Source organism: Penicillium nucicola, assembly GCF_028828085.1.
Source record: "Penicillium nucicola strain IBT 29836 chromosome Unknown utg000003l, whole genome shotgun sequence".
NCBI classification, from domain to species: Eukaryota; Fungi; Ascomycota; class Eurotiomycetes; order Eurotiales; family Aspergillaceae; genus Penicillium; species Penicillium nucicola.
Window position 1 is genome coordinate 3,042,941 of NW_026643127.1, and position 25,832 is coordinate 3,068,772.

The following is a 25,832-nucleotide window of genomic DNA, read 5'->3' on the forward strand; positions in this document are numbered from 1 at the left end:
CCTGATTAACAGTCAGACGCGCTAACCAATTGCGCCACGGAGACTTGCTTGTGGCAAAATCAGCGGCTGTGTGTGCTATGAGTGGAGACACGTTGGCGCTGGAAGCATCGATTTGCTGTGGGTCCATTGTGTGTGGGCGATTATTTGGGACATTGGGAGAGTAAAGATGTTGAATCCTTTGTGTTTGGTTTTCTTTCGGTGGGTTGGTATCAATCTGAAAGTCATGTTGAATATCTTTCTAGTTGGTGGACTAGATATCCCAGTGGTGATATTGACCAGGCGTGGCTTTTTCTTTTGTTTGCCATACCTTTTGTTGTATAAGAGCTTTTCTGAGGCTGTTACAATGGGCAGATTTGATCTCTGTTGAGCCGTACAAGGAGTCTAGTCTAGTCTAGCGGTGGGTATAGATCGCGAGAGAGGGGAGAGGGAATGGAGAAAACATACTTGGTGGTTCAATTTTGGTTTGAAGAAAAAAATCCGAAACTAGTCATGTTTCGGCTCTTGGGGCAATGAGGTTCGACAGACTTAGGGCAAAACTTCAATGAACACTTTATGTTATTCAAGCCTTGGTCTTCAGTACTCTTCCAGGAAACCCCAGCTTTCTCATATATCACACTTAGCCTGAATTCAGGACTCCCTCCATCTCCTAGACATCCATGGATCTTGCACTATATCCCTATACTACATAAGATATTTACAATACCTTTCTCTGAGACAGGAGGCAGTCATTATCTTTAGAAGATAGACCGCTCAATTGAGCTCAATTGGCCTACTGTCGCTTAACTCATTATTGACTGTACCGGCTACCAATTTTTATGTATAACCGACGAACAGCTATGTGACGTAAAGCTTGAGATTAGACGAGTGAAACTTATACAACATTATCAATTATTCGATTCTATTTTTCTCCAACACAATAACCTTATAAAGGTAATTGCTCGAAGGAAAATGCTCCTACGGGCTCGTTCTATTTGCAACCCAACTGCTAAACAACACAGACGAATCAGTGCAAGGATATACGTACCAGTGGTAATAGATTGGATTTATGCGCCTGGAACTACTACGCAGATATCTGCGAATAAAGGTCAATAAAGACCTGGACATGTACAATTTCCAAGTTGGAGCAAGGCCTGACCCCAGCAAACCAGTATATTTTCTCTTGTCTTATATATCACCAAAATCCGCAGATCTTCAACAAGCACGTCTCCGTGGCGCAATTGGTTAGCGCGTCTGACTGTTAATCAGGAGGTTGGAAGTTCGAGCCTTCCCGGGGACGTTCATTTTTTGTTTTTGTCTTATTATTCAATGGATGATTTAATTTTTTTGGGGGGAATGCCATGAGCATTATTTGTTTCTGGATTTTTTTTTTTTCTTTTCTTAAATTTGAGAAAGTCAGATTTGTTTGGTAAACTCAATCTGTAACCTCCCGGCATTTTCCAGTGTCGTGGGTTGCCGACAGAAAAGCAGGTTAGTCATGAACATCAGCTAGGGTTTTGAGTAATGCACTGATACTATTATTGTATTAACTATAGTGATACTCTGGGTTTATGTGGAAGATTGTTTCTACTTTGGATGAGGCTGCATGTTGAAGCTGCTCCCAGATAGCTCTTATGGAAAAGCTTTTGCATGTGCTTTTCGTGCTTTCTGTTTAGACTTCATGTCGTCTGTTTCCGGTGGAAATATTGGAATCCCATTGAAGGACTACTGCATCGATTACTTTACTGATCTACTCGGTTTTGACTTGCTCGGGCTAAATATACCTTGCCTATAAGCGAGGAGGAAGAGATACCCGCATGGCGCTGCTACTTAGTGACTTCGCGTGCTATAGTCTTGGGCTCATGTGACCCTCCTCGATGGAACAACATTAAGTCTCTGTGTTGTTTGATTATACGTACCCTTCAGTGCAGTGCTATGTATGCTTTGTCGTCTATGATGCTCCCGCTGTGAAGGACCACCGGGAAGTAACCGGGTACTCTCTATATGCACCTAGTAAAAAAAGAAAATAGCCTATATCTTGACTAAAACCCATCGCAAATGCAGTCTTATGCTGGATTCATCCAATCTTGTTAGTGTACCATTCATTTATTCGCCATTTGTGGATTGCTGGGTGATCAACTCAAGTTGTGGCTGGATCATGGCTAGGCAGGTTATACTGTAAGGTTCGTGGTATCTAGGCAGTCGGAGCCTATACATGGGACTTTAGGCTCGTCTTGCCTTGTTTGCAGGGGATTTGATTGTGTGTGGTGTTCTGTCGGTCTTGATTTTTTCTTTGTCGACCTCGTATTGTGGTCTACTTTGGTTGGTCGAAGTATAAGGGCTGGTTGTGATTACCCTTTCGCGTATTAGTATTAAAATTGGCTTTTGGGCCATCTCAGTAATTCAGCCTATGTGAATAGACTCTGTTATATGTACTGGTCTGTTGTTTGGTCCACGTCGTGGGCTAGTTCATCGGCCTATGTCATTCTGCGGTTTGTCGCATGGTAATGTCTACTGGGCGTATAGAAACCACAGCTAGCCGATATTCTATTCCTATTTATAATGGGGCTTGGTTTGATATGAATTATGCTGACGGTGGTGAGTATCTGCTTGATTTTCAGGGGAATTTGCGTGTAGTCGTGACAGTATATTGGTGCTATACATATTGAAATGGGATAGCGCGATGGCAGTCTGGTCAAAGCAGACGGGTCGACAATAGCAGTAGGAGCATAGGCAAGCCCAACAAGAGGTAGGGCTATAGGAAAGGAGAGCACATAGGGATGGTCTGAAGAGAAGAATGTGTCTGTCTTGTTCTACGTAGAGTAGAGAGGTCTTAAATACATCATGAGTGCTGAATCATCCATAGACCGCTACTTCATGCAGTAAGCAATTCCCCCACTACAATATATATATTCTGTTATGAGCCCTTGATGTCACATTCGATAAGTTATGCCTTTTTATGTCAATTTTTTTGGACCCTTCTTTTGGTATAAGAAGAACTTCTCAATATAAAGCTCAATATTAGTTACTAAGAAGATGGACTAGATATCCCAGGAAACTAGGGTAAGTGTTTGCAGCTTTTTTGGTACATTGATTTGAAATTCTTTTATATTACAAACACACCTCGAGTTTTTCATCAAGCAAGTCTCCGTGGCGCAATTGGTTAGCGCGTCTGACTGTTAATCAGGAGGTTGGAAGTTCGAGCCTTCCCGGGGACGCTTCTTTTTTGTTTTATTTTTTGTGGTACCCGTTCGCACTTGTCTATGACTGGGACACACGCCACACAATAACAATGGAAGTGCTGTATTCCTCTCAAATATTTCTTAGGTGCCCCAAAGCCCCAATATAAAAGAGAACTGCCCCCATCTATCAAAACCTAGGAAACCAACTGGGCTAGTATGCAGAGTATCATAATAGTCAAAAGTCCTGGGGTTTAAAGAGCGTCTTTTAAGCAAAGATCAAATCAAACAAATATCGGTCTTTTGCAGAGTAACCTGACCCCAACCGTTGCAATACTAGGAGACCAGACAATGAGCCATAGAGTAGATAGGTCATATATCTACTACCAGTTACCATCAACCTGGAACTAGACCACCTAGGCCAAGGAAAAAAGACAGAATATAAGACGAGAAAGCATCTCGGATGCCAATTTGATGCGAGAAGTAAGAGTAGACTGCAGAAGTGGACTCCAGAGAGGTAGGAACAAACACACCATGCAGAGGTAATGCAAGATAGAAAGAGCAGCCGAAGATGAAATGAAGAAGGCGAAACCACGAGTCTCGATCGAGACGGTAATACACAGATAATAAGATAGCACACAGAAAAACAGAACGAGTTAGAAACCAATACACAGTGGAGATGCAAGTGAACACTGAACACAGACTTCTCCGAACAGTCAAGAGATAATCAGACGTCTCGGTCAAGGTACAAGGACAAAGAAACTAGACCAAATTTTCAACGACCATACACACACTTCTATCGACCATGTATAGGGCTGAAATAGAAACGCACAAACTCATAATCTTGTAACACTCTGTCCAGATAGTAGCATCAACGCCAAATTGATCAAAAATCAAAAGAGAGAGCAAAAATAAAAACGCCACTCAAGACACTCCAGGTAAAATAACAACCAGGTAGGTACCTTGATCACGTACAACTCAACAAAGGGTATAGGAAGATTGGCCCAGATAAACATTAACCGAAGATCCTTCACACCATAGGATGCAGTGAAGAATGCAGAGGAACACTGGAACATCAGAAAAAAGGGGAGTAAGTCAGATACGGAAGAGAAACGCAGAGGACGAAAGCATGGCAAGAAAATGGTGTCATAGACGATGCTGTAAAAGCCAAGGGGGGAAGAAAAACACCAATCTAAACAACGCTGATTGCAACCTAGTAACCCCATCCGCTGCCACCAAGTGGGCTACCAGACTGGCCTGGCTGAGGCTGTCCGGCTTGTTGTTGCATCGGCCCACCAGGTCCAACCCATCCAGGCATACCGGCGCCTCCCATGCCCATTGCAAGACCCGCCTGTTGGGGGTTTCCAGTCATGTAGGGCTGACCACCAGGAGCCTGATTCGAAGGGTACATAGGTCGCTGTTGCATGCCTGCATAACCGGCTGGTGTGCCTCCAGGATAGCCGCCCATGCCTTGCATACCCTGAGGCTGGGCCTGCTGTGCGTGTTGCATCTGAGGGAATGACTGTGGCATTTGCGGTATTGACTGACGCTGCTGGTTCCGAGGAGACTGGTGGTGCTGTTGCTGCTGTTGTTGCTGCTGTTGCTGTGCATGGAGAGGAGAGGGTGATTGCTGGGGAACCCCGGCCATTTGTTGACCATACTGAGGCATACCGACGCCCTGATGACCAGAAGAGGGCAACGGAGAGGGCTGTGGTTGGGGCGGTGGCTGTCCCCACATTTGCTGCTGCTGAGATGGATACCCGTAAGGTGGAGGCTGAGCCATACCGGTAGACATAGACGGGTTCGATCGTTGATGCATCATACCGGGTTGCATACCCGGAGGCATCCTGAGAGGAGATTGTCCAACGGCTTGGTGAGGCTGCGAGTAGCCTGGTTGGCCGCCCATCATAGCATTTTGGTGCATCGAGGCTTGCATCGAAGGCTGTTGAGCCATTACATGCTGAACATGCGAAGGGTTTTGCATGCCACCAGGGGGCATATGGGATACCTGGACTGGCTGGGATACAGACAAGCCCGAATCAAGAGCGGTACTCGATTGAGGCTCAGTTTCAGGGGCCTCTCGGGGCCTCGAGTAAAATTCATCAAGACCCTTCTGGCGGAAGCTGCGCTGCGAGCTCAAAATCTTGTTGAAATCAGCAGTATGCGAGGCTTGGTTTAGAAGCTCTGCTGCCGAGCTAGTTTGCGTCCGGTCATGGTACGGTTGTCCGGTCATTTCTTGACGGGAGCGAGGCATGACATTGTAATCACGCAATCTAGGGTCATCCGTTGTTGCCATCTGAATCATCGGGAGAGACGATAAGGAAACAGAAGCGTCACTGGCACCAAGCGAAAGACCAGGAGGCAACGGCTCGATAGTACTGCTGTAAACAACATCGTTATGGGGAAGCGCCGGTAACAGGTTAGTAGTAGGTTCCGTAGTTGTGCCATCCCTAGTCTTGGCCGCGCCAGGGCGCTTCTCGCCTGCCAGGTCATCCTCCGTGAAACCCTGCTTTCTTGCCTTGCTCTCCCAGTAATCATCCCGAACCCGACGGCCATTCACGATCACCCGGCTTCCGAATTGTCGGAACATGGATCTGGCGGAAACGATGGCAATTTGACGGGACCGGTAAGAATAAGGGAGAATATCTTGCTGGATGAGGTCGTCCTTCTCGATCTGAGATGCTATGATCTTATGTAAGGACCGATTTTTGTTGAACAAAAGATATGAATCGCGATAGTTCAGCACCCTCGCGCATTCGGTCGCAAGCATGAACAACTTGTCACCACGGAGGGGAACACGGAATGTCCGGCATTTGTATTCGCGACCACCCTGTGGGTATCCCATAGGGTCTGCCTTTGTCTCTCCTGCTTCATCGAATTCCTTTGGAATATACTCATCGCCCTCTGGATTCAGTTGGTCGGACGTATGATCCCTCACGGTAGGTAACGCTTTGATCTGCGACTTTGACGGGGTAGTCTTATTTTCCGGGGGTGAAGCAAGAGAAGGTGACCCGGCGGTTGCTTGCGGAAGTGGACGAGCTTGCATTTGGGGTGTTTGTGTGGGTGTGTTGGCGACAGGTTGTTCGCTGGAACCTGCGCGAGGAGTCTTTGGGGGACGACCGCGCTTTCGGCGACTTTGCTCATCTAGAGATATATAAGTTAGTACAAATCACGAGAGACCCCAGAAGCTGTGTGATAGAACAAATAGGCAGGGATTGCCAAGCTAAAGAAAAGTATGAATGGAGCGTATTGATAACGTCTCCCCCGCCGCGCACATACCATCATCCAGATCTCCTTCGACATGTCCATTTCCACTGTGTTCTGGAGTGCGACTACGCTTGACACCACGGGGACTTGTAATGGGATGGGATTTTGCTGGTAAGACAACAGATACTAGTAGGGTATCAGTTTGAAAGCAGCGACGGGGGAGTGATACAAAATAAATGGGCCGACAGCGAATGCGATTCACAGAGGTCAGGAACAGGGCGCGGATGTGAGATACGATCGCGAGGTGAATGGAGAAAACAACCAAGGCGCGCAAAGGGCAGGGTAGCATAGACAACACATACCAGAGTTGCTCAAGTTCGCGGGATCGATAGTCCCCGAGCCATCAATGGAATCCTCCAAACCATTCATTGTAGATAGGGAGTGAGCTGTGCCATACATGGTTCAAATCGCCCGTCGCAAATGGCGCGTCGGGATGAACGCGCAACGAGGCCCTGAAGAGGGAGTGGCGCAAGAGAGGACTTTTGGCCTGAGATCAGCGGATAGGTCGAGTGCAAGGAGCTTTGGGGCTGGGTTCGTTCGGATGAACTTGGGAGGGGAAGGACTTGAGGCGGTGAGCGTGGGTGGCCTGAGAACTCAGGGGTCAACGGCAAGATATACACTAGAAGTCAAGGCTTCTACTGCACTTTGCACTTTCTTGTCTTTATCGGGGAGGAATCCAGTCGCAAGGGGAAACAAAGGGTGTGACTATCTTGTGATTGGTCTCGAGAAGCAGAAGAATGAGACTTAATGTCTTCTGCGAGAAGCCAAAGTGGCGCCGAATCAGAAAAAAGACCTATTTCTGCACGCAGATGCCCCGTGCTCTTGGGAAGCACCGAAAGCAAGTATTTGGATATCAAATCCAGCAAAATATACACAGCCCAGATTGGGGTTCTGGGTTGTTGACGAAGATTGGTACTTTCGGGCCCCCGGGGCAATAGGATCGCAATAGAAGCGGATATGGATCACCCCTTCCAGATCTGGAGAGGAAACAAGAATCTTTTTGTGATTCTCTAGGCGCGGATACGGCGCCAGGGTTTGAACAGGGCCAGGACAAGTGAGATCATCCACGGTGGAACCCGACTGCAGCCTAAGCCTCAGAATGCCTTTCTTTTGCTCTTTTGACTCCGACTTTTGACTTCGGGATTCAAGACGGACGATGTTCCGAGGTGGCACAGTGATCGAATCCTCAATATGGGTTGAGCAGCACGGAGGACCCTGCGTCTGGGCAACAAAGAGAGGGGTCTACAGCAGGAGGCAACCGAGAGAAACAGAATAGAATAACTAAAAAAGAGGTGCAACGGTAGCACAAGAACACAAGGCTTTTTCAAATCTCCAAGTCACTTTAGGGCCAATCACGAGATCGATCACACCTGAGGTATTGGTATTGTCCGTGTATTTGTATATTCGGAATTTGATATTTCCATGCTGATCGTTGGAGAAGGGCGGCTTAGGTACGGATATAAAGCTAAAGAACCCCCTCGATCAGGGTTTAATTATCTCGCCTTTCTAGTTCAATCCTGAGACTCCCTCATCATAGCAAGGGCCAAAGCCTAGTCACTGTGATAGGCCTCTGATAAGGCCATGATCGTGTCTATTTAATCTGGATTCCAGCACAGTGTAACTCCAGGCGTCCCCCAAAATGCCAGCCCGATGAGGTTATGAAAAAAGTAGGAAATGCGAGTGAAGAGAATGGCAAATCGAGCTCAAAAATGCAGATGACCTTATAGAAGCGAACAGAGACGAATCTCATGCCAGGAAATATGCATGTCTGCGTCGGCTAATGCAACATGCAGGTGCGGAAGGTCCAATCCGGAGTAGAGCAACAGAGATATGCGCGGTCGGATTATATCGGGTTGGATACTAGGGGTTCCTAAACCATAAGAACAAAGGACGCTATCATATTGTCTGAGTCGTTCTGGCAGTTCAAGCTCTCCAAGTCTTTCCTGCCTTTGTGTCGATTTTTGATAGTTCGGGCAACGATTCCCCGGACAAGACAACGAGGGGCCATAAATTAAAATAAGAAAAGGGACCGAGGGGACTGAGCTCCGGCTGCACCTTGTCAGATTAGCAGGACCTCGGAGCCAACGACCATTTAGAACTAGTGCTTTATGGGTGAAGATAGGCGGGGATATGTTCGTAGAAGACTTGATTTGGCCCGAAACTTTCAGTTTCATTTAGATATCATGCAGTGCATAAGTTATCTCGTAGTTTCAGGAAAATGAGAAGCAAGCCGTGGTTAAATTGAAAGAAGATAGCCCTATACGTCCCATAGTATAGATACCATGTCTCTCGTTCATGTCGTAAAACTAGTGCCTTTTCAGACCAGACCAGGAGTTATGCAAGCCAGGGGATCAACCTGTGATTTGTTCAAAACCTAGCAGATGACCAAAAGAGAGGCTATTGACGGGAAGAAAAGGTCACTTGAGCGGGAACTAGGGAGTCGATCAACGGTCCATGCGCGAAATAGAATACCCTATACTGGGCCAATCAGCATTAATCGAACTTCCATACGACGGTATTGACTATGTCGACGCTGTCGCCGAGCTCGGAATTAAGTATTGTTATACTCGGGGACCGCAACATCCGCAACGGCTGTACGAGGTAGAGCAAGATGTAGGTGGCACAATAACGCCCGTCTTGACATAGGCAGACTGCACCGCAAATATGTGACTGTACAAGGTCCAAACTGGAAATCAGTCAAAACAATATAGAAATATACACCCTGGTCCGGGTTTCACAACAGCCGGCCTTGCATCGCTGCCCTTTCCATGCTCGGCGCCGGCTTTTCTCCCAGTTACACAGATGACAACAAACGCTGCTGCTCTAATAGAGTACAATGGGACTCTACAGTTCAGAATTAGAGACTAGATCTCTTATTGATCACGGAGACTCAATTTAGACCTTGCAGGAATCGATATATGCATTTTAATTGAATATCCAATGTAGTCCACAGTGCCGGATGCAACATGCAGTCATGATTACGACCTCAAATAACGAATCGATGTTTAGTTCATGAGTTATTGACACTGCTATCCAGGCGTTTGTATTGTTTACGCTACGTAAGGCTACATTTTCGCTAATTTGGGCTCTGGCAGAGCACTCAATAATTTCCATTAACCAAGGCCACGCCCTACAAATAGGTACCACATAGACTCAAATTACAAAAACGGAGTAATTAAAATCCCAACGCTACATATGACTACTACATTACCGCCACTTAGCTAAATACAAGTCTGGTTCACAATGCGTAGAAGATCATCGCTTCTTTTGTATCCCTTCATTCTCGGGGAACTATGTTTCGACACACGCGGAGCCATTTTCTTGAGACAGACTTTAGATGCTAACAATGATAGCCGGCCGTAACCACGAGTCATTGTAAATGTCAAAGATCAAATGTCCAGCAGCGTTTTTTGCCTTTTACCTACTGCAATATCCGGGTCAAAGTTCAAGAAGTTTCTTTCTGGATGCAACAGCGACACCAAATCTTTAGCAGCACATTTATGCGCATATTCCAGCCGTAAAATCTAGTTCTGACCGGGAGTTTGTACCAGGATGTCTACCCCGGAGATCAACAAACCCCACTGGTTGACAGGCCTTGGAACGGCGGCAGCCTGCGATGGAACGGGCGGCACAGATCCTGACCTATCCTGGAGAATCTTATATCCGTTCATGGGAGTCTCTGGGACAGCCAGTCAGCCATGATTTGCGGGGAAATGTCAAGCAAGCGCTGAAATATAAAGTAAAGTACGCAGGCAATGTCATCACGCGTCACAAACAAGACAGAACGCCAGGGGCCATGGTCAACCTTTTTCCTTATTCGGTATTCCTGAGATGACCCGAAGCGTTGTGCGTCAGGGCCTATGTGTTGTACAGACTCACATATGAACTGTTATCTCCTAGCTTTTGATCTGTCACAGTACACAGACCTTTAGCATGGCTTGGAAGAGGTTCAATGACCGACAGTCCGCTTAAGATTTGATTTTGATTTGATTTTACAAATATACAGGGATGAAGAGTGTCTGTAATTCATTCTGTATATAGCTGGAGGCATAAATTTAGTCAAGGTGTCCTAAGTATGTGTCATTTTAGACGCACAACCCCAAATCAAGTACACCGACTATGATATAATTGGCGCCAGGATTTTGCCTCGGAATCCGAGTGACTCAGGCTGAATTCATAGATCATACGTATATACTAGGCGCGTGGAAAGGCTTATGACCCCTGTTTCAATATTGCATACAGATCTGAGCGGTTGATGAACCCGGGTAACCAAGTTGCCCACCGAGTGGCAAACGAAATACTCATTGGATCCAATAGAGGTGATTAGAGAATGAAGCCAGGGGTTTTGTTGTAAAAGTTGCCTGATGTCAAGTCATAATTCCACAGATACGAGATCTCGGAACGACGGCAGTGGCGCCCACCGACTCCATGTCCTCTGACATCTACTGTATGGCGCAACGGTTCTAGTAAGCCCAGCAATTACATTAGCTGCAGCTGTACGTCTGAATCTGGGAAAATCAACCCTGACACGGCAATGATTGTCACGTTCAAACCCCGGCTTCGTTTAGGCAGTAGCGTGAACGAGGAATGTTTCAGACCGCACCAGGAGCCGGTAGGCGAGGTGCAGTGTGCATGGGGTAAAAATCCCATGACCCAAAGTTTGAGCAGGATCGGCAAAGTGTAAAGTTCTTGAATCTGTAGATGCTCTGGAGCTGGGGAAGTCGTCTGATACGGTGCAGTAGTTGTCGCTGGGGCTTGACGAATCAAAGAAGATTGAAAGGGACTAGCGGGACTAAGAAAGATCTTGAGTCTCTTTCTATTGGGCTAAATGGCCTTTGGCTTTGGTTATACGAGATAGAATAATGGACAACAATCTGGTGAAGGATAGGCACTTATCACATGGTGCAGACGCTAACATACTACAATGTTGGATTGCGCGGTCATCTGACCAAGAACCAAATCATGAATGACAACGCATTCTAGGAGGTCATGGCCAAGACGCTTGAATGTAGGTCTGTGCCTTGAGACGAATGGAAGACAAAGTAGAGATTCTAGAGACCTGAATGATTATGGTGATATTCATCAGAGTGCGCTAAGCAAGATCACTTCTAACGATACATTTGAGTTATCTACTTTATTGAATCTCAGGCTTACATGATCTGAGTTGATTCTACATGTAGGGTCACTAGAATAAAGACAAAATTACTCTATAGAGACCAGAATACCCCCCGAAAAGCTACACAATTATTTCACGGGCTGAGTAACTCGAATCTTATATGATTCATCACGAGCAACATGGATCATTCATGGATTCTTCAAGCCCTACCAAATCTGATTTTTGTTTGTATCAAATGCGACCGCAAGATGTCCAACTCAGTATAAAGATCTCGGCGGGACGGCCGGGCCGAGTCCGAACCACGGTAGGGCGAATTTATGTCAATATAGAATGCTACATCGACAATGGGATTGTGAGACTGTATCAAAATTGGAGACATTGTTTTAACAAAAAAAAACTAGTTATTGTAAAACTGGATTGAGCGTTTGCCCCTTTTCCAATAAAGGAAAGTAGCGTGGAATTTTTGCTGACACGATCCCAAGCAAAAAAAAAACAAAATAAGTTAACGTCAAAAAAAAATAAACCTTCACTAATCAATTGAAATTAGTGCAGTCTGGATATAAGTTACATCGCGAGAGTGACCCAATTCAAGTATTATTGAAAAATATTATAATGGGCTTCAAGCCATTTTTCATGTGATCCCTTAATGACCCTAAAGCCCAGTGAAACAAGAAGCCCAAATTGAGACATCGGGTAAATAACGTCATAAATCTTTCTGTTTCAATGTCAGATAAGGCCCTCAACTTTATTGACGGTCGCTCGTGGTTCTCATAGAAACCGCGGTACGGCACGGACAACATCCGTTGAACTTTCAAGCCTCGAAATGTCGGGCGCCCGCCGCTAGAGTGTATCCATCCCAAAGTAAGATGGCGGTTGCATGGAACCGACCAGACAAAGCAGATATAAATCTGCAGCAGGACGCGAGCAAATCACAATCTGAAACCCAACGCCTCGTTCATAAACGTTTATTAGCTCAACACATGTGAGAGAACTAGTTCGAGCTAGAAGCTGTGGTGGGCCCAGCTACGACGGCTAGCGTGAGAGAGGAACCTGCTTTCCACTGTCCAGCCCTTGGGAGGACATTCTAGACTGGGTTCTTCGGCTTAGTGGCTGCAATAGCCTTGACCAGCACATTGGAAACAGTGGGGTTCATTACTGCAGCGGATCTGGCCATATCTTGATTCTGGCCTCTGGCCGCAGTCGGCTTCGTCAACGGTGTTGCGTCTTGCGCTGCAATTTATGACTGCCTGACTTGTTCTGGATTTCTCTTTGGGTCTGGGCTTTGGGGTTTGAGGTACATGTACTTGTAATCCGTCCCCGGGTTGCTGTGCCGCCCAGCTTACTACAAAGTGTATATCTAGTCAGCCTTTAATAATTGGGGGATAATGGCTGACAAATTTTTCCAGTCGGAGCCATCGGAAAACACCATATTTGCCATTGCCATATTGCCGTCTTTTGAGCGCCAAATCATGGACTAGTGGACTCCATATTAAAGCGCCACCATTTGATTTGTTTGGTTGGTCTCGGCGGAAGGGCTGGGTACAGTCGATTTACAGTAAAGAGGGGTCTGGAGCTTAGCCACAGTCGCACGGGCGGCGGATATTATAACCAGGCGACTCTGGGACTACTGGCCGTCTTCGGCGGATGGACACCTGGCGCTCGAAAGATCGTCAGGAGGGGGAATATGAGTGGGACACCAGTGTGTGGAATGCTAGGAGGGGTCGGTGTACCTGTACACATGTACACACAAGACCATTCACCACATTAGCCGGGGGAAGAGGGTGGTCGGGGAATGTCCAGCAGTGGACCTCTAGGGTTGTCAAAGGATTGAATGCGCGAAGTTAGGGTTTGCTGAGTCACCCTCGCCTTCTGGGCATCCACAACAGAAGCGATGGTTAGAGAAGACGGTGGGAGATCAGGGTAGTTTTAGAGAGAAAGTTGAATTCTATTTCTGTTTGCAGTTGATTCAAGGAAAATAACAACATAGACACGCCTGGTCATTGTCAGTATTATCGTTCGCATCGTGAGACTGAAAACGTTGCCACGGGGGGGGGATGAGGGGGTTCGGATTTCCAGGGAAGGTAATCCGTGGGGATCGTGAGTTTCCCCATGCAACGTTTCTATTTTTCCCTCCCATTTTTTTTGTCTTTTCTCTCTTTTCGCTACAGTGCAGTACTATACAGTAGGGATCCTCACGGATAACGCAAGATAAGCTCCGCAGAAGGGTCCCCACCGAAAAATTTTCGAAGCATCAACTGATCAGAAAACTGGGTCTCTCCACCTGGAGGGTCCGAATATGCCCACCGAGTACAGAGAATTTTCACACCCCCTTTCCACTGTCCCAACTTCCCTCAGAATCTTTCAATTTTTTTTCACGGAAGAATTACAATGGGAACTAAATAGAACACTGATGGTCAATACGGGGTAAAGTTCACGTAACCACAGTTCAACCACGATGTTAGGGTTTCTAATGAATCATATACAACAAGCCACCAAAAGCCAAGGGTTGGCGGAAAAAAAAGGGATCTGGGCCTGACACATCACAGGCCTAGAACCGGTTTCGTGATCTGGTGACACGGCAGAGCGCTTGGACCAGGTTCCCCATTGCACGATCTGCACGTATAAGAATTGCTCCTCTCTTAAAGCCTTTCTCCCGCCTTCTCCTGGGCTCTCTAATAGTTCTCTGTTCCTAAAACTGTGACCTACTCATTCTTCCTCTCTACACTCGACACTCATACACTCAACACCCTTAAACCCCAACCTTTCCATACATACATGGTTGCAATTTTAAAATCGACTCCCCAGCCTCAATCATGAACGCTGGTACCACACAAAGAACACCCAAGACACCAAAGCCCACTGCCTCTGTGCCAATTCCACAAAAGAAACGCTGGCCCCCCATGGCAAACCGCAATGCCCTCCCATACAAGCTCACACATCTCTCCAAGGAGAAGCTTGCCCGTGAAGCCACGGCTCCCGATCCCGACCTGCGCCGCTGCGTGGCTCACTTTCGCCTACACTGTGGCTCCGTGATGTGGACCGAGAACGATATGAAGTCTCGCATCAGCTCATTCGACTTTGAGGACACCGATGAGGAAGATGATCTGGAGGAGATGAAGAACGCCGACCTGCCTATGCCGAAGATCCGCGCCCCGGCCAATGAGCCTCAGATTGAAATCACCAACCAACAAGTCTCCATCAGCACCGAACCGGTCGCTGTTCCTCCTCCCACCGCCTCCCCACCTTCTCCCGAACACTCCAGCGAAAATGGTTTTTTGGAAAAGGGCCGTAACTGTCTGGAGGCAACATCAAAACACCTCTGGACAGGAGGATCATGCATGGTTTCGCCCATCTCGGGTTAAACTGGCGCGATTCTGACGATGCCCTTACTCTACTATTCTCCCCACCTTCACACCTTCATCCTTTGACCTCCGAGCATTTCCTGAACCATTTTTTGCGACCTACGATACCATGACTTGACGACTTTGATGAACAACCAAAACGAGCACTGTACATACTACTCAATTATCATTCAGACACTATGTCTTGATTAATCTACAAGAAACCTTTTTTTTTGCTGGGCAAATATCTTTCTCCCCAAACATCTTAAAATAAAACCTTCCATAGTAACATCCGTTTCCTACCATTTCGCCTCCACCTCCACAATCCACCGATCTATTCTTGACTTCCCAAAGTGGCAGGTTTGGCGGATGGCGAACATGACTCATCCAAGCCGCGTACCCGGTCACCTGATATCCTCCCAAAACGGCGACGTCCCATCGTGACGATCTGTTGCCCCGGAGTCATGGTCTGGAGAACTAACGCAGGCCCCAAAAGTATGACTGGGGGCTGTGGACCCGGTGGAATAGGAAAAGAAGTCGATCATGGATTATGTATGGGCCTGAGTCAGGACCAGTGGCGAGGTACCCGCCGATCGGGTCAGCTTTCATCATAGAGATGTCACATCCTCCATTGTGCTGGAGCCCGCTTCAATGCGCTCCGAAGTATATGCTCAAACAAGGTTTGAAAAGACATGCCGTTGTGGGCAGCGATTACAGGCAACTGAGACCACTCAGGCTTCAAACCCGCCAATGAGTTGATCTATATCACAGACAACCGTTAGTATACAGTACACGATACACAGGACACGATCAGAGTTGACGTCAATATGACAATCCATCATGCCAGCCCTGAAGGAACAAGGAAGATAAGCAAACAAGAGTACACGACACAGCATCAGGATATCCGCTCAATCAAGCAATTGAGGTCATCGACATCTCGGCCCGATGGCCCGATGGCATGACCCTCTCTACAGAATCAGTCGTCACATACCTCGAGAACATTAGCCACCCCGGCCGAACTATCGAAGCGGATATCAACCCTCCCCCCATCACGACAGCCGATGGTTCTCCAGGCCCGCAGCGCGACCGTGCATGCGCGCTCGACCAACGGATCTGCCCGATTGGCTGGGATCTCATCCGCGATGCCATCCCAGTTCTCACTCGTCTTGGATTTCTCAGTTGCAAACTGCACAGCATCCACGTCAACATCAACGTCGGAAGTCCTGTTCCCGTTGAGCTGATCCTTCCACACGATCTCGTCGACCCCTAAGACCCATGCGTCATCGCCTGTGCCTAGGATCCCCACTGTGAACTCGCGACCCGCCAGGAACTTCTCGACTAGGATTGCTTGGATGGCACGTGTGCTGGAGCGCAGCTCTTCGGCAGCTTGGCAGAGCTGATTGACGTTATGGATGACGCTGGACTGCCTGATTCCCTTCAAGGTGTTATCTGCAAGAGGCTTTGCGAAGAGCGGGTATGACGCCGGGTCCAGGAGTGACGATGCATGTCTGGACCCTTTGGTCAGGGAGTTAATGACGTTTGGTGTTATGGGTTTGTCGGGGTATCGGTCTAGATTGATGATCGCGAAGGGGGAAGTCGGGATGCCGTAGTGCTCAAGAACCATCTGCCATTGCCTGGTTAGTCACCATTGCATAGGGCTGGCTCTTTTCTAACATCTAGACAGCGGACCAAGTTCGGATACAGTTCGGTCTGTCGTCTCCTCTCCCCCTTCCGCCTGGAATCATCACGGTATGCATAAACCAAATAAATCAGTGCACCCCACCTTCGTCTTCCCCTTGTCCAAACATAGCGCCATAGTCGCTGTATCCGAAAACGTAAACGGAACCCCAAAGGCCTCTAGCATCGCAGGCACCTGCGCTTCCCTTGCAGCTCCATACACCCCCGCTGCGAGATTCACCGCTAGATCCCACTGCCCCCCTTCCCCGGCACCAAGCTTTCGAGCCAGCGTTTGCACGTCCGGGATAGGAACGACCCTGTGACCTAGCCGGTGGAGAGTGACAATCACATCCTCGGCCGGGGTGCAGATATCTAAATGGGAGATGTGGGAAGCCGGATATCCAAGGTCGCGGTATATCTGCGGGTCCTCGTAGATGAGCGCAATGAGAAGGTTAGATTTAGACCGGGTCATTCTGGAACGGCGGTGTAGAATGGAGATCTTCCGTAGATGATTGTTTTAGGGATGGGGGCTATCATTTATCTACTTTTCGAGGTGACTGCATGGCTGCCCAGATGCTCGAAAATGGTCGTCTTGTTCATCGCCCCTCTTTTGGGCTGGTTGTTGAATATGCACGACGTGGTAAGTCCTCGTCGGTCAAGTTTAGCGCAGTCTCAGGCTCTTTATGCAGTGTGAAGTGGCCGGGTTGTTTTGGCCAGATCGAGTTTCGTTTGGTCTCATTTATGTTAAGCACGCTAAGATCTTGTTTTTCTGAACGCTGGTTTGACGCCTTGAATCCTAAGTTATATTTTGCAATTATTAGGTAAAATTGACAGAATGTCCGAGGGAAACGTGTCCAATTTTTAAATGATATACTGTGTGATATACGCGACCCATCTTCTAAACAATGACCAACACAGAACGATTAACCATGCTCAAGATAAGCAGAAGTAATATAGCCTGAGTGCATGTATGATTTGATCTTGCCAGATAAAGCTATTCAAAATTGTCCGGCCTGAAGATGCAAAATAATAATAAATAAGGCTTTGCTGATGCCATACAATGAACGAGGTGTCTGCCTATTCTGGATATGGTATACGGCTAACTTCAAATTCGCCGACGCCACCTACATGCCATATGGCCCACTTTCAACGGTTAAAATCGACGTAGCTTGTCTGGCTATCAAATAAAAGCATGCTTTATATGTAAATGTACATTAATCAGAGGACCTTGAAAAGGCAAGATCGAAGTCGTTGAAGGTCTCCACTGGATCAAGGAGGCCAAAGTCCAAATGAGATTGCGTCAAGAAATCCAGCATAGTAGGTTGGTGAAGAGCCATTTCTGTAGTTAGAAAGGGCACGTTGGATTCGGAGAGCTGGGTGTTCAGATCATCCAAGTACGGGGAGGTATGGGGATGATCGGAGAATCGGCGGGGTCGTGAAGACGTAGGGAGTAGTTCATCGTCCATTGGTGATGGGTTAATGGGCTCATTCTCATAATGATCAAGCACTAAACTAGGATAAACAGGATGCTTATTAGCACACATTTGTACCCGTATCAGGTGGTCATAAAGATCTCTAGACGCAAGATTGCCGGATAAGCTGAGGTTCTTGAGTATCTCCAAGGCAGTCTCCGGAGCTGTGAGATCGGCTGGAATCCCGAGAGGCAGAAGACGTGCCACGATTAGGACGAGTGCAGCTGAGAATAGGTATGCAGGGAAGGCATAACCGTATATTGCGAAGGATCCTTCGGTCCATTCGTCCAAACATAAGGCGAATGAATGCCTTGCTGAATGAATGCATGCTTCACTCAAAGTGACCAGAACTGGTGAGATTGTATCGTTGAACTGGTGGGAACGGCCTTTTTTGGTCAACTTCAAGACATGTAAGAGGACTGGTCTGATGGCCAGGATAACACACTAAAGAGGTCAGTGAAAATTGTCCCCCACAAAAAGCAAAAGCAAAAGCAAAAGCCAAGCTGAAAACTTACAAAATTGAATTGAAGATGCATCTGAATCACATCTTTGGGGTTGGATGTATTTGGATGAAGCTTCATTTGTTCAGGGAGAGATTGAACCAATTGTTTCAATTGAGTCAAAAGTTTCTGTTCGGAATGCAAGAAGCTTTCAACGGATTGCTTCTGGCAATAGATATAACCAGTCGTGTTGCCGGTAATTTTGGCAAGTTCGATAGCTGTTATTGGGAATGCACTGTCTGCAAACTGATCCGGGTATGTTTCAGAGGCCAAACTTGAGGGAAGATCGACGTGAATCCACTCATCGTGAATTTGAACAGGAAAGCCGGATTTCGAGCCCCAGAAGCGATCAAGTGTATAGATACACCACCAAATTCGAATTCGATGTTCTCGCGCTACTAGATGTAGATTTTGACTCTGCGGGACGTTATAGTTCAAGCCCATGCTCAGCGCCAGCCGCAATGCATTTCCAATGAAGAGATAGGCTGAATGGAAGCGATTCAGAAACTGGCAGAAGAATGCCTGAAAAGATGTTAGCAGAGGAAAAAACCCGTTAAGAAACCACATACAAGCAAGAGTAGACTCTCTATATGAATCATGGTTGGTCTTTCGGGAATGACCTGCACAAGACTCAATGCCTTTGCAAAATAATCCAGCCCGGGTACATGCGGTTCATCAAAAGACCCGTTCACAGTCGAATAAACTTGCCCAATTGCAAAGAGAGCAAAGAACTTGCACTTGATACTTTCGTTCTCGAAGTTCTGTGTCTGATAAACGTTCTGGAGCATATCCATAGTATCTTTTTTCAAAACAAAATGAAAACTAGACATGATATGACCAAGGGCAGTTTTGACCAATAACTGCGCACACACAAGGCTAGGCCATCCTGTCCATTCATTGAGGAGAGATGTAATTGTAGACTCGTCAGTGTAATGCGATCTTGGAAAATGCGGCATTGGCGTCTTCGTATTCTGAAAAAACTGGCATAGACGAGTGGCAAAGGCAGTACAAGTTGCTTCACTGATGTAGAGAGGAAGCATTGAGGCATCGTGGGATTGAAACCACGGCTTGTTCCTTATGAGATGACTTTGTGCTATCGAGCCAGCATTCTCCTCGGCAGTATCGGGACTTGACCTAGAGTCAGAGGTTTGCTCTGATCTATCTAATCGCATTTCTTTCAGATTACGATTTCGGTCATGTAGCTCTTCGCTATCCCTCAAGAGTTGCTCGAGGTAGCTGCAGTGTGTTAGCAATGGTGTTGATCCACTCAACTGTATTCGAAAAAGCCTACCTTTCATCCACTCGTATTTTACGATCCCGAGTCGCATACCTGCATTGAGCCTCGTAGCCCGCAGATCGACATTTTGAGCATGGCTTCTCTCCGGAGCATTTAATCTTCTGCGCGTGGCACCGGTGACAACTTGGAGACTATCAGCGGAACGTCTTTGTTGCACTAACAGACACTTACGCGACAGCCCTTTTCTTGGGCCTTGCAGGGGTTCTAGGAAGATTTTGCTGACTATGACGTGAAGACATGTAAGAATCCGCGCTCATACCGAGTGGAATGCGCTAAAGATGAGAGAAGGGAGAAAACGTGGCGGGGAGATGTCGGCAACTTTTAATTTCGCCGCTTCCGTCACGCTTCAACGTTAAATCTTCTTCGTCTTCTCTTGACTGTGCAAATGTACATCTTCAGATAGTTTCGTTCCAATTAGATATTGGGAATAGTTGGTGTCAATATATACATCACAAGATAAGAAAAGAAATAATGCAAAAGAACGTAGTAGGGGCCATTCCCGTCTCTCTAATGCAACAAAAACCGCGAAGGAATGTCTTGAGCCTGAAGCTCCAATGAGACTGAACCTTTTCGTCGCTTTGGAGGAGTCATAACGTGAACTTTCAAGCCTTTGTTGAAATTCAAAATACACAAAACAGAGATGACGAGCGTGACTCCCATTAAAAACAATGATATGGAGGAAAATAGTGTCAGGGAGACCCGGACTGAGGCGAATTGCTGGCTTTGGCTGCGCAGGTGCATTCGATAAAGCGTCAGGCCGAAAATTCCCATGATAACGAGCATGAAAAACTAGAGCAATTGTGAGTTTGCGGTTCGCTTCTCATATAGGAGCCTTGGATTGACGCTTACCATCATAGTAATGAGAGACTTTTTCTTCTCACGCTTGCAGAATTGAGCAGCCCCAACCAATGTCGCTATCGTAATCGGAATCAATGAAGCGTTAAGAATGAAATCAGAGTCCGTATATTTGAGGACGACAAGAATAATTTGAAGTTGACTTCCGAACACGAAGAAGAAGTCAAATTTCAACAGCGCGATATAAACCTATTGAATGTCAGCTTCCCAAATATTCTCTCCCAAAAAGAAACAACCAAACAATCAAAGTAACGAACCTGATAAGTGAGATACCTCCTCTTCATCTGTAGATCGGCACTTATATTCTTATAAATTGACCACGAGAACTCCGCGCGCAATTTCCACGTAAAGAAGGTCATAGCAATAGTGCACACGCCCAAGATAATAGGAACAAGCACAATCTCAATGCGAAAAGTATGCAGCAACTGATCGCTGACAGCTTGATCGTTCAGCGCAGTCCTAACCGTACTCTTAATCTCCTGCATCTGTAAAAAGCCATAGGTCAACAGGCCCAAATTACAAATACAGAGCCCGACCAGTTGGATTGTATTCTTTCGGCGCAGGGCATCGTACGAGAGAGCGAGTTCGTATAGTAAAGCGAAGATGTACAGGCCAAGGAAGGACTGAAGGCGCATATTTGCATTATCTTTGCCGTCGTCATCGAGGTGGTGGCGGAGGCTTATGAGGATCCAGCTGGTATATGGCACTGAGTTGAGTTTCGGGTTGGAGCTTGGATTTAGATTTCAGGGAGATCGAGCGCATACCTTTCAATTGCGCATGTGGCGACTGTTTCAGCGATCACTGTTATCGAAAATGCGCGTGTCCATAGTGTGTTTGGGACGTATAGTCGTGGTTGTCCCTTGTGTGGTACCGTGTGCTTCAGGTGGTGAAGCTCACGTTCACTCATGATAAGACTCAATGGCACGCCCGGGCAAAGGACGCGACAGTCAATTGATTTGGTCTTTAAGGCAGACTTTTTGGCCGCGCATTGAGGTTTGAGGGGGATTGTTTCAGGTATATGATAGGCCTGGATGTGTGCGATTCTTTGCCCGAGGTCGGGGTTGCATGGGCCAATTGATGGAGTAGACTTCCATATCCTCAGAGAGAGAAGAGAAGAGGAGGGAGAAAGCTCTCTCCAGGAGGAAAGATTATTGAAAACGAATACGGCCTTGACTTGAAGGTGGGGCCACGCGTAAGGCTTCTGAATGGCGATCTAGTCGTATCACTAACGGGGCACTAATAGGGGTATCGGGGGCTGCTAGTGGACTTAGTGCGTGGATAGATTTGGTGATAGCTGTGAAGATCAACACTTAATTTAGTTGCTTGGGTTGCAATTCAACTGCCTGTTCGCCCTGTGGCTTGACTCTGATCGCTCAGAGCTTCTCGAAATAGTTCTATAGCCAAGACCTACTGCGATATTAAAGCGTAGTCTAGATCTTACTAAATCGACTAATGAATGTCTCGCAATAAAATGAATGTCTTGCATGTAAACGCTGAAGTAACGTGGGAAAAATATAAAGCCCTAATGCCAGAGCTGAGCCTCAATCCACGCATTGCTAAGCCAGTGCTTTAACCATGCTTTAACCTGAAGCTTGAACTCCACAGCCCAGGGGTAATAACCCGAACACCAATAAAATCAGAGTGAAAAAAAATAAAACACATAACAAAATCATGAGTATCAGCAAACTCCGCGTATAATGCATGATAAATGACCACGCTATGGATTCAGACATGCTTATGTAGTGAACGTTAAAAGTCCATTTCATCATCCCAGCCAAGTTGCTCGTATATCGACTTCGACTGCGATTTGTCGGGTGTCACTGGTACAGCCGCAGGTCCTTTGACTGGCGTGCCCATGACAGCGGGCGGAGAGTGAGCCCGAGGAGGATCGACAACCATGGCGTCGGGAGATTTTGGGAATAGTATAGAGGGGGTAGTGGGTGTCTCTTGCAGTGCACGCTTTTTGGGGGGCGTTTCCATGATCGCCGAAGATCGCGCATTGGTCAGAGACCAACTGAGCTGTTGAGATGAGGACATTGTCTCCGTCGATGTGGAAATAGTCTTGTGGCGCGAATGGACAGGTGTACCTGGCACCATTGATTCGTTGATAGAGCGGGGAGCAGGGAGGTGAGGTACCCGGAAGAGACCTTTTCCAGAAGAGGAAGACGGTCGACAGGCAGTTATGGAGTCCCCGAGTCCACTTTTACTCTGGAAGATTGTGGAAGAGGGCCTTGTGGGAGTTTCATGCACAGCCCCGTCGGGCTGACTGGATCGCGGACCTCGTCCATTGAGACCGTCATGCGGGTTGAAAGGATCGGAATCCGCGCCAGAGAAGGATATCGCCCGTCGACTTGAAGAGGGAACCATGAGCGGAGACTCACCGAGAGGAGAGTTCTCCACACCGGCGAATGATCGCGACGGGGCCAGACTGCGAGGCAGCGGCGGTAGACCTACCATCTCTTTCCTTCGATTGCCTCGTGGAGTTGCCATGACCTGTACACCTTCACCGAACGGATTGCGAACAGGGTTCCTTGACTTCCTTGAACTGCCTCCACTGGTTGTGACGCGCTTGACTGCATCGTCTGCGATATCCTTGGAAACGAGCTCTCGGTTTGGTTTCCGCAGCGCGTGAATAGCAGCATCTAGCTCCTTCTTCTGGTCGACCAGCATCTGGACCTTTCTCAACTTGGTCTCATGCTGTCGCGCCACAGCATTCAGGTCAACCTCTCGGTTTTCCGTACGCTTCGCTTTGTGAATGCCACCTCGGACACTGCCGCTCAGAACAGTAGGCAGCAAAGGTTCCGCTATATCGCGCTTCATATTATGCTGTGACGGGGCGGTATTAGAACGACTTAGTCCCGGATGCCGGACATGGGACGCTGCCGCTTTCTCATCCGTAAGCACACGCTGTAATGTCCGCCGAGGCTTCTGTGCTGGCTGCTGTCGCTTGACTTCGGCACCAGGTTCCACTCGATGCGCTTTGCTTGATTGCGTTTTCTTCGAGACAGGGGAGATGCCGCCAGATACACCGAATTTGCGTGTGATCAGTTTGCACTTGTCAGGGACACGCGCAGCATAGAATGGAATGATAACTTCCGTGCAAAAGTCGCGCACTGCATCACTTTCGACTTTCTTGCCTGACATATGGCTGGTACTGAAAGAGGAAGCCTTTGCCGTGTCGGCGGCAGATGTATCTTCCATGCTCACAGCATGCCAAATGCACATTCGATCGAGGTGAAGTTCGAGAAGCACGTTCAAATCCTGAGATTTCTTGGCCTTGGATTTCTTCGGTGTTTGCTTCTCGCCTTCTGGTTCTTTTTCCTTGTCGGCGTTGTTCTTCTCTGCTGAGGCGATGCCCATTTCCAATACCATGACTTCCAGAATCAACAGAATCTGAAGCTGGGTCTCACGAAGCCTGAGATCAGAAATCTGCTTCTTGGACTCTGCTTCGCGTGACTCCAGGGCTGAAGACTCGTTCGTGAGTCTTTCCTTCCACCACCGATGGATGAACCCTTCCTCCTCAGGATATAGACCATTCTTACCGAGCTTCTTCTTCTTCTTGCTCTTCCGCTTCTTGGATTTCGCACCATCATCAGAGTCCGCTAGCACAGCGTCACGAACTGCTGATGGCACTGCCTCTCTGTATTTGAGATCCATTTTCTTGGCTGCAAGGATAGCCTCACGATAGAATTCAACAAGCTCCGCAGATCCATGTGATTGCTCCGTAACCCGCGCCTGGAAAGCATTTCGACAGCGCGTCAAAGGGCCCTTAGCAAAGTATGCCACAGAAGTCTAAGAACAATTAGCCATACACCCCCCAAAGTCTCAATACTCGCGAATGAAAGCACCTTTGAAACATAAAGAGCCTGCAAATAATGATCCCGCATCCCATCCAAAAGCTCCTCAGGCGATTGCTGCATATCAACGACATGAGACTCAACCCCATCAACGTCCATAGCCTCCCCGCCATCCGCAACGCCATTGGATTCAGTAACGAACGGATCACCATCAGCAGCATCAAAGCTCCTTGACGGCGCAAGCGAATGACTTCGATGTTCAAAAACCCCAACAAACGAACCCCCAGAAACACCGACATTAGCCTCAGTCGAACCAAAGACAAGCGCAATGTCCAGCGCAGGCTTGTACCCAGGTCCCACATTCATATCAATGCTACAAATTGGATCGTCAATCTGAGCTGCTTGCCACCAGTCAAACCCATCCGGCAGGACAGTAGATTCGTCAACGATTCCATGCCTAACAACTTCCTTCTTGACATCCATATCTGTATCCATGCCCTCAATCTCAGCCCAACCCTTCCCCGCAACGACAATATCACCCTCATGAACCCATCGCGCGAGTTTCGAGAGCGAGTACATACCCCTCTTTACACGCTCGACAATGTAAAGAGTGCCATTGGCAAGTAAACGGACTGCAAGAACAGTGGGTATAGCTTTGGCACCTAGGTCAACTTCCAGCGTCGGGATATCCGCTGTGAAGAGGCCGCCTGGTTCATCGTCTGAGCGGGAGGATGGTGTATCGTCTAACCAGGAGAGGGGGAGGCGGAAGCGGGGGAGGGTAGTTATTGGCTCAAGGATTAAAGGTTGATCTGATAGAGAGGCTGCGTGGGCCTGGTTGATTTGTTTGTTAGTTACCAAGTTCAAGTCAGGTCAGGTTAGGTCAGGTCGAGGAAGGGAATGGGTGTTGGTAAGAGGTTGAGGGTGGTTTGGAGGAGGTTGGGTAGGCTTGGTATGCTCTGGAGTAAACTCACTCTGATGACAATTGAAGGGGTCGCAAGCTGGCCAGCAAAATTGTTGATCTCATCATCGTCGCTTCTCTTGCGCTTCAGTGTTGGAGGGGTTGGTTCGTGCAGTTTGTTCAGCGCGGATGAGGTGAGGGGATCCAGGATGTTCGGTACTATACGCGAGGACATGGTCGCGTTTAGAGTGGCATCGTGTAACAACGCGACGAATGCAAACAAACTCTTGCAATTAAAGACGTTGAAGATGTTGAATATGTTGTCAAATCGCGTTCAAGGCGTAGTGGGTCGGGCGTCACGCGTCGGGACGTGCACTCCGCCTCGACTTTAATTGACAAAATCGGAGTATGAAACCGCAGAGAATGAGGAAAATGGAATCAGAATTATTACAGCTAC

General features: G+C 47.5%; 5 protein-coding genes across 5 annotated transcripts; 1 reads left to right on the forward strand and 4 right to left on the reverse strand.

Moving 5' to 3' along the window:
* Positions 1-4,368: 4,368 nt before the first annotated feature.
* On the reverse strand, positions 4,369-6,821 carry N7511_004713 (putative nuclear localization protein; the record flags this gene model as incomplete). Its single annotated transcript, XM_057127138.1, has 3 exons — positions 4,369-6,299; positions 6,435-6,548; positions 6,725-6,821. 3 exons carry the CDS (start codon positions 6,819-6,821, stop codon positions 4,369-4,371), a joined length of 2,142 nt encoding a protein of 713 aa, XP_056986028.1.
* Positions 6,822-14,351: 7,530 nt separating this feature from the next.
* N7511_004714 (uncharacterized protein) lies at positions 14,352-14,900 on the forward strand (the record flags this gene model as incomplete). Its single annotated transcript, XM_057127139.1, has 1 exon — positions 14,352-14,900. One exon carries the CDS (start codon positions 14,352-14,354, stop codon positions 14,898-14,900), a length of 549 nt encoding a protein of 182 aa, XP_056986029.1.
* A 955-nt stretch (positions 14,901-15,855) lies between these two features.
* N7511_004715 (D-alanine--D-alanine ligase family protein) lies at positions 15,856-17,028 on the reverse strand (the record flags this gene model as incomplete). Its single annotated transcript, XM_057127140.1, has 2 exons — positions 15,856-16,503; positions 16,663-17,028. The coding sequence occupies 2 exons, from the start codon at positions 17,026-17,028 to the stop codon at positions 15,856-15,858; spliced, it is 1,014 nt and encodes a 337-aa protein (XP_056986030.1).
* A 742-nt stretch (positions 17,029-17,770) lies between these two features.
* Positions 17,771-21,587, reverse strand: N7511_004716 (fungal specific transcription factor domain-containing protein; the record flags this gene model as incomplete). Its single annotated transcript, XM_057127141.1, has 7 exons — positions 17,771-18,472; positions 18,544-19,050; positions 19,098-19,764; positions 20,349-20,614; positions 20,675-20,869; positions 20,938-21,373; positions 21,445-21,587. The coding sequence occupies 7 exons, from the start codon at positions 21,585-21,587 to the stop codon at positions 17,771-17,773; spliced, it is 2,916 nt and encodes a 971-aa protein (XP_056986031.1).
* Positions 21,588-22,429: 842 nt separating this feature from the next.
* Positions 22,430-25,610, reverse strand: N7511_004717 (uncharacterized protein; the record flags this gene model as incomplete). The annotated part of the gene is made up of 3 exons (XM_057127142.1): positions 22,430-24,472; positions 24,529-25,308; positions 25,449-25,610. 3 exons carry the CDS (start codon positions 25,608-25,610, stop codon positions 22,430-22,432), a joined length of 2,985 nt encoding a protein of 994 aa, XP_056986032.1.
* Positions 25,611-25,832: the final 222 nt, after the last annotated feature.